The sequence below is a fragment of the Microtus oregoni genome, unplaced genomic scaffold (assembly GCF_018167655.1).
Source record: "Microtus oregoni isolate MIOR12 unplaced genomic scaffold, Mior012 000005F_ref0000423, whole genome shotgun sequence".
NCBI classification, from domain to species: domain Eukaryota; kingdom Metazoa; phylum Chordata; class Mammalia; order Rodentia; family Cricetidae; genus Microtus; species Microtus oregoni.
This window is the reverse complement of record NW_024543064.1, coordinates 49,544,214-49,560,011: the sequence shown is the minus strand read 5'-3', so window position 1 is coordinate 49,560,011 and position 15,798 is coordinate 49,544,214. Positions and strand designations below refer to the sequence as shown.

General features: G+C 37.1%; 1 protein-coding gene across 10 annotated transcripts in view; it reads right to left on the bottom strand.

Annotated features, from left to right (window-relative positions):
- Dock7 (dedicator of cytokinesis 7) overlaps positions 1 to 15,798 on the bottom strand; it is a 189,363-nt gene that overhangs the window by 62,948 nt on the left and 110,617 nt on the right. For 4 of the 10 annotated variants that reach the window (XR_005974334.1, XR_005974335.1, XM_041651518.1 and 1 more), the window contains exons 21-27: positions 14,044 to 14,208; positions 11,917 to 12,086; positions 3,819 to 3,908; positions 2,639 to 2,728; positions 2,275 to 2,310; positions 1,638 to 1,733; positions 39 to 179 (exon numbers count right to left, since the gene is read on the bottom strand). Coding sequence is in view for 8 of the 10 variants with exons in the window: in XM_041651518.1 (XP_041507452.1) it covers positions 39 to 179; positions 1,638 to 1,733; positions 2,275 to 2,310; positions 2,639 to 2,728; positions 3,819 to 3,908; positions 11,917 to 12,086; positions 14,044 to 14,208 (788 nt within the window). In the remaining 2 variants the exon portion in view is untranslated. The remainder of the gene's footprint in view (positions 1 to 38; positions 180 to 1,637; positions 1,734 to 2,274; positions 2,311 to 2,638; positions 2,729 to 3,818; positions 3,909 to 11,916; positions 12,087 to 14,043; positions 14,209 to 15,798) is intronic. The other 6 variants (XM_041651521.1, XM_041651522.1, XM_041651524.1 and 3 more) reach the window with 4 other exon arrangements.

The following is a 15,798-nucleotide window of genomic DNA, read 5'->3' as shown; positions in this document are numbered from 1 at the left end:
CTCTCACTGTAAGGCGCACCAGGGGCGGTCATCCTCACCTTCTGAAATCGTGTCACAACATCACCAGCGATTGTGCTAACTAGAGCAGCAATGTCATCCATGAAACGTTCTGGGAAGCGGGTTTTCCTTGGAGCGTCCAACTTATCGTTAAAGTACAAGTGGTGCACCATGCTCTTTACCTGCAAAAGGGTGCACACTGTTATCTGTGCTGGCGGGGTCTGGCTTTATTTTATGCCAGCAACTTATAATATAACCCAGATCACCTCTGGGTTCTCGATCCATCTATCTCAGCCTCTCAGCGATGAGATCACACCTGTGCTCTACCACCTGGCTGATTTCTTAATTTTAAGCAAATTATAACGCTCTAAATATTCTAGTTATTTTTTAAATATACCATGTAATTTAACAAGTGACTGAAATATATTTTCATTTCTCAATGTTTTTAAATGTTCCTTAAATATTTTATGCCAATGAAATGTCAAATATAGTGAAACTTTCCCACTTCAGCCTCATAAATTATCCAACAAAAAATAATCAGTGTATGTTAATGAGAAAAAACTCACAGTGTAAGAACAATTTTAATAAAAAGTTTTAAGACTCGTTCACCTTTTTTCCTTCCACTGTTCCTAAACCAGAAATTTTCACTGGTTAGAAACCCTGTCTTCACTGTGCTATCATCAATATCTATTACATAAAATATTAGTTAATAAATCCGTGGGGGGGTGTTTTCTATTTCAAATATAGGTAACAGTCAATGCTGAGAATGACTATTCTAAAAGTAACTTTTATTTCCTTCTCTTTTGTCCTCCCTCTCTCCTCATTCCCTGTACTTAATTTTTTTTTGCTGTGCTTTATTTCTTATTTATTAAATACTATTTTGTCGGAAGAAAATAGTCCCATGATCTATGTTTATGCCAATGAAATGTCAAATATAGTGAAACTTTCCCACTTCAGCCTCATAAATTATCCAACAAAAAATAATCAGTGTATGTTAATGAGAAAAAACTCACAGTGTAAGAACAATTTTAATAAAAAGGGAGAAAACAAAGAGAAAGGTCCCTAGTGCCAGAATACCTGGACATGAATTACAGTGCTGCTACCTACACTGTGTATACTTAGAAAACTTACACAACCTCTTGGAGCCTCAGTCACAACATGCTCAGTCACTGCGTTAGCACTCACTGCTTTGTTCAGTAATAGGTATGACTGCATATAAGTATAGCCATGCTCTATATGACAGGAATATTAATTGGTTTGTAGTATCATTTATTGAATTAAACAAAAAGTGTTTTTCTAATTGGCTGTAACTAGTATTTCCCTATGTGTCCTTCATCTATAATAATAACAGTAAATATTTATAAAGCTCTAAAATAATTGTTACAAAATCAACAGCATTGCCTTTATTAACTTGCATAGACTAGAAAAGAATGTCACAAATTTCCTTGATAAGTATCCAGAAAAACAAGACAAAAATCAAAACCAGAGAATAAATGAACCTCACACTTTATAATTTCACCTATATTGTATTGGTGTCCATATTGTATAGGGCAAACACAGAAATGCAATTTCTAAGATAAAAGGAAAATGAACTGATACAAAATTGCTTACTGAGTTAGAAAGTATTAAAGTTTGCTCACCATCAACTCAAAAAAGAACCAGGCTTGCTGCAAAGCTGATTCCCGAACACTGCCACTGCAAACAACCCACTGCAAAGCCAGCTCCTCGTGAAAAAGCTAGCCAGAAGTAAATTCAAGGTTATTACCAAAGTGAAATCTGCTGGTGAGATAAACCAAATGACAATGCAGGTACAATGAAGGCATCATGAGAATAAGCGGAAGAGGGCACATGAATCTGAATGATGCAGGGGAGACACCCATTAACGAAACGACTACTTATGTATGAAGATAGTGTGATGTGTTCAAAGCTGAAAAATTACATGTTTTCTTGGAGTAAAATGTAATTTTAAAAGGACAGGCAGGAAACAACTTCCTAAATTGCACTTGCAAACCAAAAACTAGCTACAAATTGTATTTTGTTTTTATTTTGAATATGTATTTGAACATATAATACACTCATCAACTTTGCTGGTACAATTTAGGAAATACCATTACAAATTTAAACTTTTCTATGTGCTATTACGATCATGTGTTTAAGATGTATTTTTACAAAGCAAAAACCCTTAAATGGATATGCATACAAAGCACTTGCAAAGTAGCATAGATCACTATGAGGACTAGCAGGACTGTGCGTAAGGGGCAAGCCAGCATCGCTTACTAAGAGTGATAACTTTTCTAACTCATCTTCCTTTCCCTGGAGATTTAAAATAAAACAGAAGCAGTTACAGAAACAGAATTAAGAGTTTATACATTTTTATGGCATTAAAATTTGATTATCTAATATGAATTACTAAATTCTAGTCAATTCTAGTCAAAGACAGAAACATCAACTTATGTACACAAGTCCTCAATGACAGCGCTATGCCCCAAAAGGCACCAGACAGGCACTGTTAATTCAAATGTAACTTTAGACACACCAAAACTATTGTAATAACTCAAATTGGTTGTGTAAAAAAACTTTACATGTTTTTACTTGTTGGAATTACTTTCCCCCTCTATGAACTGTCTTCTTATGAATCTACCTTTTTAGTTGGTAAGCGTCCCGTTAATGTTTGTAAGAAACTTGACGTCTCTGTGTGCGAAGACATACGATTACAACTTCGATCCATAGCCTATGGAGTGGAGACGAATGGATGGCGAGATAACATTAACACCGCAGAGAAGACTTTGAAGTTCAAGGACTACGTACAATTTTCAACCATCTGTATTATTTCTGATTTCATTATGTTATTTTGAACTGCTTTAAAAGCAAGTATGAACATTATTTCTATGTTTTTAGTCTTTTAGATGAATTACCTTAATGATTTTAACGCACAGAGTGCTGCAAAGGATGAAACTTATCTGTGTAATCTACACATGCACATATCTAGTGAAAACATACAAAAAGAAAAAACATACTTCTCAACTGGTGTCTGAAGAAAAAGAAATCAAGAATTTTGTAATTAATAAGAAAAATTAAACTTTAGAAAATTTACTTTTTCTATTAAAAATACCATTTAAGTTTATCATAAATAATATCTAATATAAATCAGTTATAGTCTTAAACAGAAATTGGGATTTTTTAGGAGTAAGAGAATTTTCATTCAAAGTCAATACACAAGTAAGAAGTATATTTTCATAAATCATGCAGTCAGTTATCAAGCAACTAGTCTTAAATTACATGTTATAATTGTAAAAAATTTCATACTTTGCAACACAGTACAAATTCAATGGAGTTTTCTTTCTAGCATTTATTTTGAAAACATGCATACTGTATACTTCAGATTTATTTATATTTAACTACCAGTCTTTCTACTTGGTGATTATGACAAAGAGATAAGGTCAAAGGTCACAGGAAACAATATATTTACTTTACAGGAAATGGAAAACTGTTGGTTGTTTTCTATGTAAAAATTTCCTACTAAGGATGTACAAGGCCTGAATAGACCCTATTATAAAACTATCAATGCATTGTCAGCAGGCACAGAGACACTGATACGGTGTGTACGGAGTAAGCAGGAGGAGACAGAAGACAGAAAAGAAGAGCATTACCGGTGCGACTGGTGGGATTCATGCACAGTGGTTGGGAAATGTGCTAAATAAAAATACACACTTATAATGATTAAAAACAGCAAGCCACTGAAATCACAGCATGTACTAAAAGGTAATGTTCTAAAGGGAAACACCAGCAGCCAATAAAGAAACCTATAATGTAAACACCACCTGTGTTGATTCTGCACTTGGACTGGGGTTGGATCCCCATGGGGCAGCTTTTGGACCAGTGTTAACCCAGGAATTGGAGCGGTCTAAACCCTAAGCACATAATAGAGAGCAGTTGGAAAGGAGAGAAATGTTACATGGTGCATGCTATGAATTATTCCTAAAGAAATCCAGCCCTCCCAATGCAAAATGTTCTTTATTAGTACTGTTAAAGCAACCAAAACCCCTCAGGTACATATAGAATATTAGTTCATTCACATTATCTTATCATATAACATAATTTTTTTTTAAAAAAAAAAGAATATTAAACATAGCATTTAAAGATCATTTCAATGTAAAGTGATTGCTCCGAAGTGAAAACCACAGAACGCTTTACAGCATCACCCTCAAAACGCTTCTTAAATATGGTACAAATTTTTAGCTGAACTAAGACTGGGGCAGGGGTCACCACTCTTTGCTAAAAGACCTAACTTCACTGCGTTTCTCACTAGCTTAAAGTTACTACGTCGTTTGCCCTTGCCTCTCCTTTCTTTTAGAGAATAGAAAACATTTAGAAAACTATTATGCAAAGGAACAGCTAAATTTGTTCCTTTCTACTCACAGTGAAGTTGGAGTTGTGCTCCTTTTTATTACTTTGTCATTAGATATAATAGTGTACTATCCTATATAAATATTATAAGGAAAACATGTATCTCTCTAGGAATTATATCTTCATCATCACTGGCATTAAATTTAAGTGTTAGTAACTATTAATAAATATACCAGAAGTGACATACTTTTTTCTGAAAGAGATTACTGATTTCTGGTGATTTTAGCTGAGGCTTGACTTCAACTTCCAAAGCCTAAGAGATCATCAGAGTCATGTAAAAATTCTTTATAAAACTCACATTCTGTGCTCTACCTCTCAACTTCCTGACTTCAAACTCAACTAATGGCAGAGAACCTGCTAAATGGAGTTGGAGCAAGTTGTAACAGATGTTTGGAGGATTTAAGGGCATAATTACAGAGATAACCCAAAGCAACCTGACTAAAAATACTAAAGCAGAGAATATACTGGAACTAGAAACTACCAATGTTAAGGCTGCTCAGGGGAAAAAAAATGTTGGCAGTGGTAACCAGTTCTATCGAGACAGCAGGCTCCTTAGGAGGATTCCCAGCAGCAAAAGCAAATGTGCTGGCCCCAGGCCCCACCATAAAACAGAATAGATGAAGGTAAGGCCTATACAGAAGTACATTTTTTAACATCTCAAGAGAAGTTTTAAAATGGAAGCAAAAGAAAGGAAAAATAACCACTGCTTGGAGTTTTGACTTTAGGGAGAATATTTTCTCTACTCTCTTTTCTTCCCAAATGCAGAGCAGCTGAAGTGATGAATGTGATGGCTTGAATGAAACTGACCCCACAGGCTGGTGAGGAGCAGCCTAGTAGGGGGTGTGACCCCACAGGCTGGTGAGGAGCAGCCTAGTAGGGGGTGTGACCCCACAGGCTGGTGAGGAGCAGCCTAGTAGGGGGTGTGACCCCACAGGCTGGTGAGGAGCAGCCTAGTAGGTGTGATTTGGTTGGAGGGAGGGTCTCACTGCGGGTTGGCTTTGATGTTTCAGATGATCAAGTCAGGCCTAAAGCCTCACTCTCTCTTCCTGTTGCCTGCTGATCAAGATGTAGAACTCTCAGCTACCTCTCCAGCATGACTGCCTGAATGTCACCATGCTAAACCTCTGAAATATAAGCCAGTCCTAATTAAATGTTCTCCTTTATAAGTGTTGCCATGGTCATGGTATCTCCTCACAGCAATAAAAACCCTAACTAATTTTCCTTCATTTTTGACACTATCAAAGATGGGAGTTAAGGTTCATATACAGGCTGTCTTGCTTACTAATTTAAAAGTCTAAAACAAATGACTTTTTTTTAACTGTTTCTCATCCACAAAATAGAAATAACAAGTCTTCTCTTGTTTTAAGAAAAGTCAAAGTGAGATGTCCTAAACATGACACATTTTCTAGAGATTCAAATTTTGTCTTTGAATTGGTTATTTTTTGATGAGTATAAGTATACTGTTTGCTCAAATGTATGTACAATCTTGTTTAATAATTTCTTCTTAAAATCATTTTTTTTTTTTTTTGGTTTTTCGAGACAGGGTTTCTCTGTGGTTTTGGAGCCTGTCCTGGAACTAGCTCTTGTAGACCAGGCTGGCCTCTAACTCACAGAGATCCGCCTGCCTCTGCCTCCCGAGTGCTGGGATTAAAGGCGTGCGCCACCACCGCCCGGCCCTTAAAATCATTTTTATGGTAATCTCAACATCAGGTTAAAATACCAGTTTGCTATCAGTTATATTTCACATACAACACTGATGCTCTGACCAGTTACATCAAAACATAATTAAAGACATGTAGTCAGTTAGTTTGTGAAGCAAATAACTTTCACATTTCAAGTGTTATAAAACTGAATTATATATAAAATGTAACAATCCTTAAACAAATTCATTACAGAGAGATACTAATGTAACATCTTTCCAGGCCTCCAAGAAACAAGGAAAAGGTAAAAGGTACCCAGTTACCTAAGGCTAGTACTATTATTTTGTCTTAGCTTGTAGGTGGACAACCCTTTGAAAGGTGAAGCGGAACTTAACGAGCTATTCTTGGCAGGAAGATAGGAATTCTGCAGGAAACAGACAGTGAGAGACTTGCCTGTGAGGTCTCCGGGGTAACATGAACTCTGTCAGGATTTGAGCTAGGAGGAGCAAGCATGCATATTCTGGTCAAGAATGAGGTTCCATTTTGCCTATGTCCTGAGAACCTGAACAAAGCTGAAGCTAAAGATATTGGACGGATTCATTCATATGGCACCGGAAATTTCATGCAGGAGCAATCAGATGGTGATAAGAAAGCAGTTGTGTGGCACCAGGACAATAGGAAAGACATCCTGACTCCTCAGAGGCTCCATCTTGTGAAAACAGAAATTCATTCAAAGAAAAAAGCTTAAGTTGGTGGGTTCCCTGATCATTAAAAGTAATTGTCTAGTAAAGTGTATCCCTGGGGTCAACAAACTGAAGCTGAGTGTGTCCCAGGAACCCAGACTACATCTTGAAGTGACAGTATACCTTGGCAGCGCCAACCACCTGACCCTGCTTTTCAAAGCATAAAAGTTGGAAGACAGAGAAGGTCATGGAAAGCAGCTGATGGCAGACAATATACAACAGTGTTGGAGTCCATGGAGGAGGCCCTGAGAGGCCATTGTGCAAAGCTAAGAAGATAAAGCCTAAGTTTTAATGAAGACCTCAATAGGATATTGGAGATTCCAAAATCATGAATTAAGGAGAACTGTGGACATGGAGCTGGCCTAGGAGAGAATCTAAGTGTTTCAAGGGCAGCAGATATGGAGGGGTGGAGTTACTCAAGCCTTTTGGAATCCAGTGGACTATATTACAAGCCCCAGATGCCAGGCATGGAGCTGCAATATTTGGTTGTTGCCCAGATAGATGCTGGTTTTGCTTTGGTGCTACTGTTTCTTGCTATATCCCTGTTCTTCCATTTGGGGAAGGGAGTCTTTATTTTATGTCATTATATATTGGAAGTATTTAACCTGTGTGTGTTTGTTTGCTTGCTTTGTTGTTAGTGAGCGATTTGGAATTTAAAGGGTAGGAACTATCACTATCAGGATTTATAAAGATGGAATGAACATATTTTATATTATAACTTGGTCACAAGCCTACAGTGCTAAGGGGTAGCTGGTTACAGTTTCACAGTGATTTGTTGAAGGCCCAACTGACAGTGGCTGGACTTGTGATGATTAGTATTAGTTATCTACTGTAGAGAATCTGGAGAAGGCCCTCTGGGCATACCTGTGGGGGAACTGTCTAGATTACACTAAATGGTATGTGAAAGCCTATATTAATTGTAAACAGGAGATCCTAAATTATATAAAATGGAGAAGATGAGTTGAGACCAGCATGCAATCACCCCTCTGCTTCTATATCAAAGGTACAAGTTGGCCAGCTCGCAAAGCTTATGCCACTGTGACTCCCCTGACACAATGACCTACAACCTGGAAGTGTGAACTAAATAAGGTAAATGCTCCCTCCATCCAGGTGTTTTCTCACTGCAACAGGAAAAGACACTAAACACTGGCTATACAAGAATTAAACAAGAATCTTAGGCAGACCTCACCGGGAGGAGTCCTTCTAAGTAAAGTCTTACATGATCTGAGAGAGCTGGCCACAGAAGGATGCAGCAAGGATGCAATCTAATTTAATTTTTAAAGCAACACTCTGGACGTTATGTTGTGAACAGAAGAAAGTAACAGAAGGTAAAGGAACATCTCAGGGCTACAACATTAACTCAGGGAGACCTGATGACACCTCAAACTAAGATGGTGGGGATGATAAGAAATTTTATGAAAAGCCTTCAATTCAACCTCTATCTAGCACAGGAAAAAAGAGAAAATAAAACCAAACAAACAGAAAACTGTGAGGCTCTCCTTTAACGTGTGTGCAGTCTGAAAAAGGATTTAGAAAACAGTTAAGTGGAATTCCTGAGAGGGATCTGAGGAATGATTCACCTAGCATTTCGAAACGTCCTGAATAAAAAGAGACTTGCAAAATAAGGGATTATCAAAAAAGGAAGAACTCAGATAAGAATATGAAAAGATAGAAACAGTAAACAAAAAAAAAAACAAAAAAACTAGGACAATGTAAAGACTGAGAAGCCAAGTAAACTAAATGAAAAAGAAGCATTTGTGTCAAAGATACTGGCAGAACTGGAGATGTGACTCAGAGAAAGGCCCTGAATTGGGTTCCCAGCATCCACATAGCTCAAAACTGCCTGTAATTCCATCCAGCTCTAGGGAATTTGATGCTCTTGTCTGGCCTCCACAAATACCTGCATATACATGCAGACATCCATACACAGAAACACACAAACACATAATTTAAAATGAAAAAAAGAATTAAAGACACTGGCATATAAACCAAGTTTGGATGCATAACTATTGGCTTTAGCAAGGTGGCAAACATCTGCAATACAACAAGTGCAGTTTTGGGGGAGACAGCAGGAAAGTTAATTGAAGACAGTAAAGGAACTGAAGACACAAAGTGTACAAAGTAAAAGAAGCGAAGATACAAAGGATAAGGTGCTCTGCTTTAAGAGACAGCAGAGATGGCATTACTGCACATATCTTTAATCCAAACACTGGCTCCAGGGACACTTCCCCACCCTACTCCCTGCTACAAAGGTACCAGAAAACAGCATAGAAAAAAGTAGTAGCAGAAACACTACAGAGAATTTTGAAAGTGAGAAATAACACATCTGTCTTCAGATGAAAATGATTCAATACAAAGGAAAACACTGGTAACACAGGAAAAGGGATCAAAGAACTCTAAGACTGGGAATCCTGAGTAGGTGAGAAAAGGAGATGGACAAGAAAGGACAAGAAGAAGCTGAGGACTGAGAACAAGGAACTTAATCTGAGGACTTAATCAGAAGATTAAGCAGTAGATAGTAGTTGGCAGACATGATGACCAGAATCCATAAGGGGAAATATTAGGTTGTTTGTGGCAAGAAACTACAGCAGAATGAACTAGTGAAAAGAGCACCAAATGACTAGCTGACAGCAGTAAGGGAACTTCAGATGAGGCTAGCTGCATGTGGTAGTTAGAAAGAAAATGGCGCCACAGTCTCATAGAGAGTGGTACTATTAGGAGATGTGACCATGCTGAAGTAGATGCCAGCTAGCCCTAATTAAACGTTTTCTTTTATAAAAGTTGCTGTGGTCATGGTGTCTTCACAGCAATAGAACTCTAACAAAGACACCAGCATTTTTCAAAACATAAAAGAGGCAGTCAACTGGTTTTAATGACGGTTTCAAGTTTGAGAAGAAAACAGAATTGAGATTTGATTGTGAAAAGAATATATACTCGCTGGTCCTGACTAGTCAGGCAAACTAGTTAGTAGGAAGAAAGAATGGTAAGACACTCATCCTTCTCGCCTCCCAGAAAAAACAAAACAAGATTAATGATGAGAAGCTGAAAGGAAGGGGAAACCACCGAAACTGAGACACTAGAAAGAAAAGAGAATGGTCGGACAACAAAATGTGTGAAACTGAAATCATGAAGACTAAGTTATTGGTACTGAAATACCTAAGGTAAGAAAGACCACGACAGAGATACAAGACAATATCTCTAAAGAAGGGGTCACTGAATCGCCTGGACAATTAAATAAGAACAAATAAAGACTAGACATACACAAAAATTTAGACACCTCACATTTTATGAGATAAAAGTATGTTATTAACATTAGGGGAAGATATGCAAATAATTATAATTTTTCCACCAAAGGGAAAAAATGTAAAACTACTCAAAATAAAATTTAATTAGATCTGGGTTGGCAGCACATACCTGTTATCACAACACTTGGGAGGCTGAAGTGAGAGGATCACGAGTTCAAAGCCAGCCTTGGCTACATAATGAGAATGTCTCAAAAGAAAAAAAAATTAATTAAGACAGAATCAAGCTATTACAAGACAAATTTTTATGCTGTGATGACCTTTCTCTAAAAAAGAAATTAGTATATACACACACATATGTATACTAATTTCATATAAATATGTATATATAGACTGTTACTACATTCCATTTAATGACCTATAAAAGAGCAAACCCAATCAATTAATATTGCTCCTTGCTCTAAATCTTGGAAGTTATACAACAAATATATAAAGAGTAATTGTTATATGAAGCACAATGTAAGTCCTATAGAAATTAAGGATTTTTTTTAGGTACTGTCTTGAAGGATATGGTTTCTATAGCCTTTGGACAATAAACATCTGTAGTTCACAAATGGGTCTTAGTCTACTACAGAACTATACTTTGTGGTATGAGTGCTAAGTACTGCCCCTATTAAACAAGAAACAATTGAGGATAAAACAAGATTAAAAATCTTGAGTACTTTCCTAAGCTTAAACTCAGAGTTATCTTTAAGTTTTTTGTTTGTTTGTTTTTAGGTTTGGTTTGATTTGGTTTTTGGAGACAGGGTTTCTCTGTGTAATAGTCCTGGCTGTCCTGGAACTTGCTTTGTAGATCAGGCTGACTTCAAACTCAAAGAGATCCACCTGACTCTGCCTCCTGAGTGCTGAGATTAAAAGCATGCACCACCACCACATGGCCTATTTTTGTGTTTTATGCATATAAAGGTAGTTTTTTTCTGATTGTTTTTGTGTAATAATAATGGAGGCCCTGAATAAAGTATAGTGTTGGGACTAATTGAGTCCTGGCTTTCAGCTGCTCTTCCCTGTCTAGAGCCTTCTAATTGAAGTTACTAGAAGCTGTGCCTAGCTTAGAGGATCAGAGGATGGGATTTTCACCTGTTGGCCATTGACTGCAGTGTATTTAAGCCTCCATGGTGCTATTAAAGGGGGGCTTTTTGGTACCAGTGTTGGAAGGTCTGTGTGTCGGTCCGTCTCTGCATGTGTATTCTCAACCTCCAGCCCCTTGCCCGAAGCTCGCGAACTGGGTTCTAGCGCACAAAGCGCAGACGGGTGCCGAGGTGCACAGGAGTATAGGTGGGCCTTCTATAACCTAGATGGCCTCTCTCTTGTCTAGCATAATTACTAACCATTGTTACATAATCTACTTCTCTAATCCTAGTGCAGTCCACACAGGTTCATAGGAAATGCAGCTCTAATATCAACCAAGGCCAGAAACTATTCTGGATGCTTTTCTGAAGGAGGAATGCCCACTTGAACTCGATGACAGCCTGTTTCTTGAACACATCAGTCACACAGATCCCCCTCCCCCAGGTTATAGCGTCAAGCTAAGAATTTTTCACATGATTAGATATCAAATAAGTTATAAGTGATAATTTATCCTAAACAAATTTTAGAATTTGGCTGATTTTTTAAATGCACAATGTATAACCCAGTTTATAACAGGGAACATATTTAATAGAAACATGAAAAATATTTACTGATAGAATAGAATATAAACTTCTTGCTTATTTCTAACTCAAATAAAACAGAAAACAATTCCTTGCTTATTCTGAACTCAAATACATCTTAACATTAAGAATATATTAAATACTTGAATAACTGTTATAAACGGGTAGGAATGTTTACCTTACTGCCAATAATGGACCGAACTTCATCATCTGGTGACGTGGGAGTACCAGATATATCTGGATTACTGTTGCTAAGGCTTCGTGAACGATTTAAGTTAAGGCTTGCAGGTCTCACTGCAGACCTGGCCATTGTGGCATAATGCACCGATCCTCCCAAACCCCCAGGACCTAGAGATGTAAATAAGAAACACATAATTAATAAGAGAAAACCAGGAAAGGACCAAAAGAAATAATTGAACACTTTACGAAATCCCACAAAAATTATGCATTGCTTTGGTTTCTAAATAAAAATTAACACAGGTCGTCTTTTGAAAAAAACATTGGAAATAAAAACATTCAAGAACCAGTGACAGCGATATGAAGTTCTGCTTTGTAACAGCTGATACAAACCATATTAATTATATGTAAAAATCACTCTCTTAACTGTTTCTATATTATATGAACAATAAAAAATAAACTGAATAAGAAACACTGTTCTTACTCAAACACAGTAGTGGCAGGACCCAAAATGCAGAAGCTGGCCTTCTCTCCCCTTTTGCCTACACTTCCAGCTCTGCCCTTGGTATATGGTCATATATAGGGACATCCAATTTATTACCAACATCACTTAAATGAAAGTATGCTTTTATTTATCTTCATAAGCAATTTGTTAAAAATAACAAAATGGCATCTTTGTTTTACACTCACATAAAACAAACCTAAAGATAATTCTAACAGTTTCCTAGGTTATAAAAAAAAAAGCGAAGAATTCCTTTGTCGAAATAAAATTAAGCATTTTATTTTCTTTCAAACATGTTCCATACAAACAAAAATACCTGGCAATTATATTCAATGATCTATATCTTTTTTTGTATGTGTATACACGTGTGTATACTATAAAAGTGTTTGTATATGTGTGTTTGTGTGTGCACGCATGCACACCTGCATGAGTGTGGAAGCCAGATATCAACCTGAACTGTCTTCTTCACTTGCCCGTCCCCTTAGATTGTGGAGACAGGGTCTCTCAACCCGACATTCATTGATTCTGCAGATTCGTTTTTTTATGGGATTAGAGATGTGCAGACCATGTGTGGTTTAACATGGGTTCTGAGCCCAAACTCAGGTCCTCATGCTTGCATGACAAGCATTTTATGGAGAAAGTCATCTCCCCAACTCTATCTATGTCTCTGAATTGTAGAATATGTTTTAATGTCTTATTGAAAGTGACACAAATCTGACAACTAATTAATGTGTATACTTTTTCTTAATTACTGAACCAAACAAAAAGGCAGATGCAGTAGCATTCTGGGTGTTCTATTCTGGGTATAGCACCATGACTCACATGCTCAGATTCTCAAGTTACATAGCTAAGATCAAGATAGTAAGTTATAGGTCAGGATAAGAGACAAATGCTCATCCTTCAACAGGAACAACAAAAATTCTAGGCTAAAGCTTAAACCAATACCATTGCCAATAGCTGCAAAGGAGCACGTACCATCATCACCAGGGATGAGTGATTGCTTATACAGCAAACAGATAAGCAGTTTCAAAGGTTAAACAATAAACTAACAAACCAAATGGAAAATCCAAACTCAAACATCCCTCCAAACACCACTATCATCAACATCATATGAAAGACAAGTAACTAATTGAGCCTTTAATATTCAGAAACCTTATGTTATTTTACTGGTCATGAAGAAATTGGGAAATTTTCTAGACAATCATTTTTATGTTAACATAGACCTTATAGGTAGGGTTATAAAGACCTATAGGTCCTTATAGGTAGGGAAAATTATTAGTCTACCATGTATCTCCCTAAATGTTCAAATATACACTAAAAATGACAAATAAAATTTTCTATTAATTTTAAGAAGAAATGATAAAATGTTTTCAAAGATGGGTGAAGTGATTGTCAATGTTCATTTTCAATTATTAATTTAACCAAGCCCTCCAACTCAACTTAAAGCTGTATATATAATGATGCTTTAAAATGAAACATACCCTCAATGACCGACCCTGAGCGCGCTCCTTATCAGAGAGGAAATAAATGCCGTGAGCGTGGGACACGCCACAGACTACACAACTACCTCAGTCTTGGCATGAACACATCACGAAGGGCAGTTTAGTACTAACGGGAGTAAAATACCTGGTGATGGTGAGTTAGGATAAGTATTGGGCAGGCGGAACACATAATAGATATACGATGCGAGAAGGTTGTTTCTCCCATGCTGGTCATGATTTCCTTCTAAGTTTTTGTGAAGTCGATTTATAATTGATGCCATAGCTTCAAAAGATGCTTGCCCTAGATTAACTTTTCAGAAAGAAGAAAATATTTTAATGCTTTAATGTTTTTAAATTTGCAGTTGCACAAAAAAGAAGGCTCTGTCCCTTTACAAAAGGCTGCAAGTAGAATAAGATACAACAGGGTATAAAAATAGATTGATTTTGGTATTTTGTAATAGTTGACAAAAATTCTTGAAAACAAAAGGAGAAATAACATATTTTATGAATTTAATGTGAAAATGTATGGGTTAGATTAGTTAAAATAAAATACTGTTCGACAGATACACATTATCTTGATGTAATACATTTCACACAGAGAAATCCATCGCATATACTAACTTGAGAATTAACTTCTCATTTTAAAGATGATTCTGAAAATCTAAAGAGCATACAATAAGCATATATTACTTTTAAAGAAATTTAAAATAACAATGAAAATAAATCATTAAAATCAATAATATGAAAAGACGACAGTAGGTAAGCAACTTGATTGAAATTACTGAACCTATAAAAGGATTAGAAGGGAAGGGCTAGAAAAACAGAAAGAAGCAGAACACTTGAAATGACAAAGAACACACCTACTCCATCTCCATGTTGATACACCTCAAGAACCTTTTAAAAGCAGGGAATTCTGACAGCACATTGGAGAATTACGTAAACCAAGTAGACATCTGAGTAAGGGTGTCAGTTCTGTGATTTACTTAATCAGGACAGAAAATCATGGACAGATAAATAAAGCCAACTAAGTTTCCTAAAGGTGAAGTCATGGAGTGAAATGGCTATTTACAAGATTAAAGAACATGTACTGAACTAAAGGAACAGAGAGAGTCTTGAAAGGGTTAGCAGCCTCCTGTCTGCCGTTGAGCTTTCCTTTCTTCCCTCATAGTCGCTGCTCCAAATCAGCAGAATCCTTTTCAAAACCAGCTCCAGGGTGAGAGAGATGGCTTAATAGTTAAGAGCTCTGACCACTCTTCCAAAGAACCAGACTCAATTTCCACCACCCACATGGTGGCTCACAACCATCTGTGACTACAGTTCCAGGGGATCTGAGGTCTCTTCTGTCCTCCCTTGGGTACCAGGCACACATGAGGCGCGCGCGCATACACACACACTTGCTGTCTTTCTACTGTGTATGCCAGGGTATCTGACCCATGAGCTTCCAATGAGTCCCATTTCTCCATCTCCACTTCCCCATAGTAATGTGGGCATTGCAGACACTCACACCACTTTCACAGTTGCCATATGCACACCCACTAAAACATATCCCCTGTCCCCACACAGTATGTCTATATGCTATATGCACACCCACTAAAACATATCCCCTGTCCCCACACAGTATGTCTTTAATGGTGAAATGTAGTCACATTGCTTCCATAATTATAGCCAGATCTTTCAAAGGCTAATGTTTGCTATGGAATAATTTTCTGGTTTCAGAAAGTGTGGCAGGAAATTTCTACTATTATCTCATGTCTCCCATATCAGCTCTACCTTGTAGTGCATTCCTTCCCAGTCTTCACACAACTTCCTAAGATCTTATGTCTGTGCATGAATGTGGTTTCTTCTCCTTGAGCAGGACACAAGACACACTCCTATTCATCTCGGAGTGTCTGACTCAACA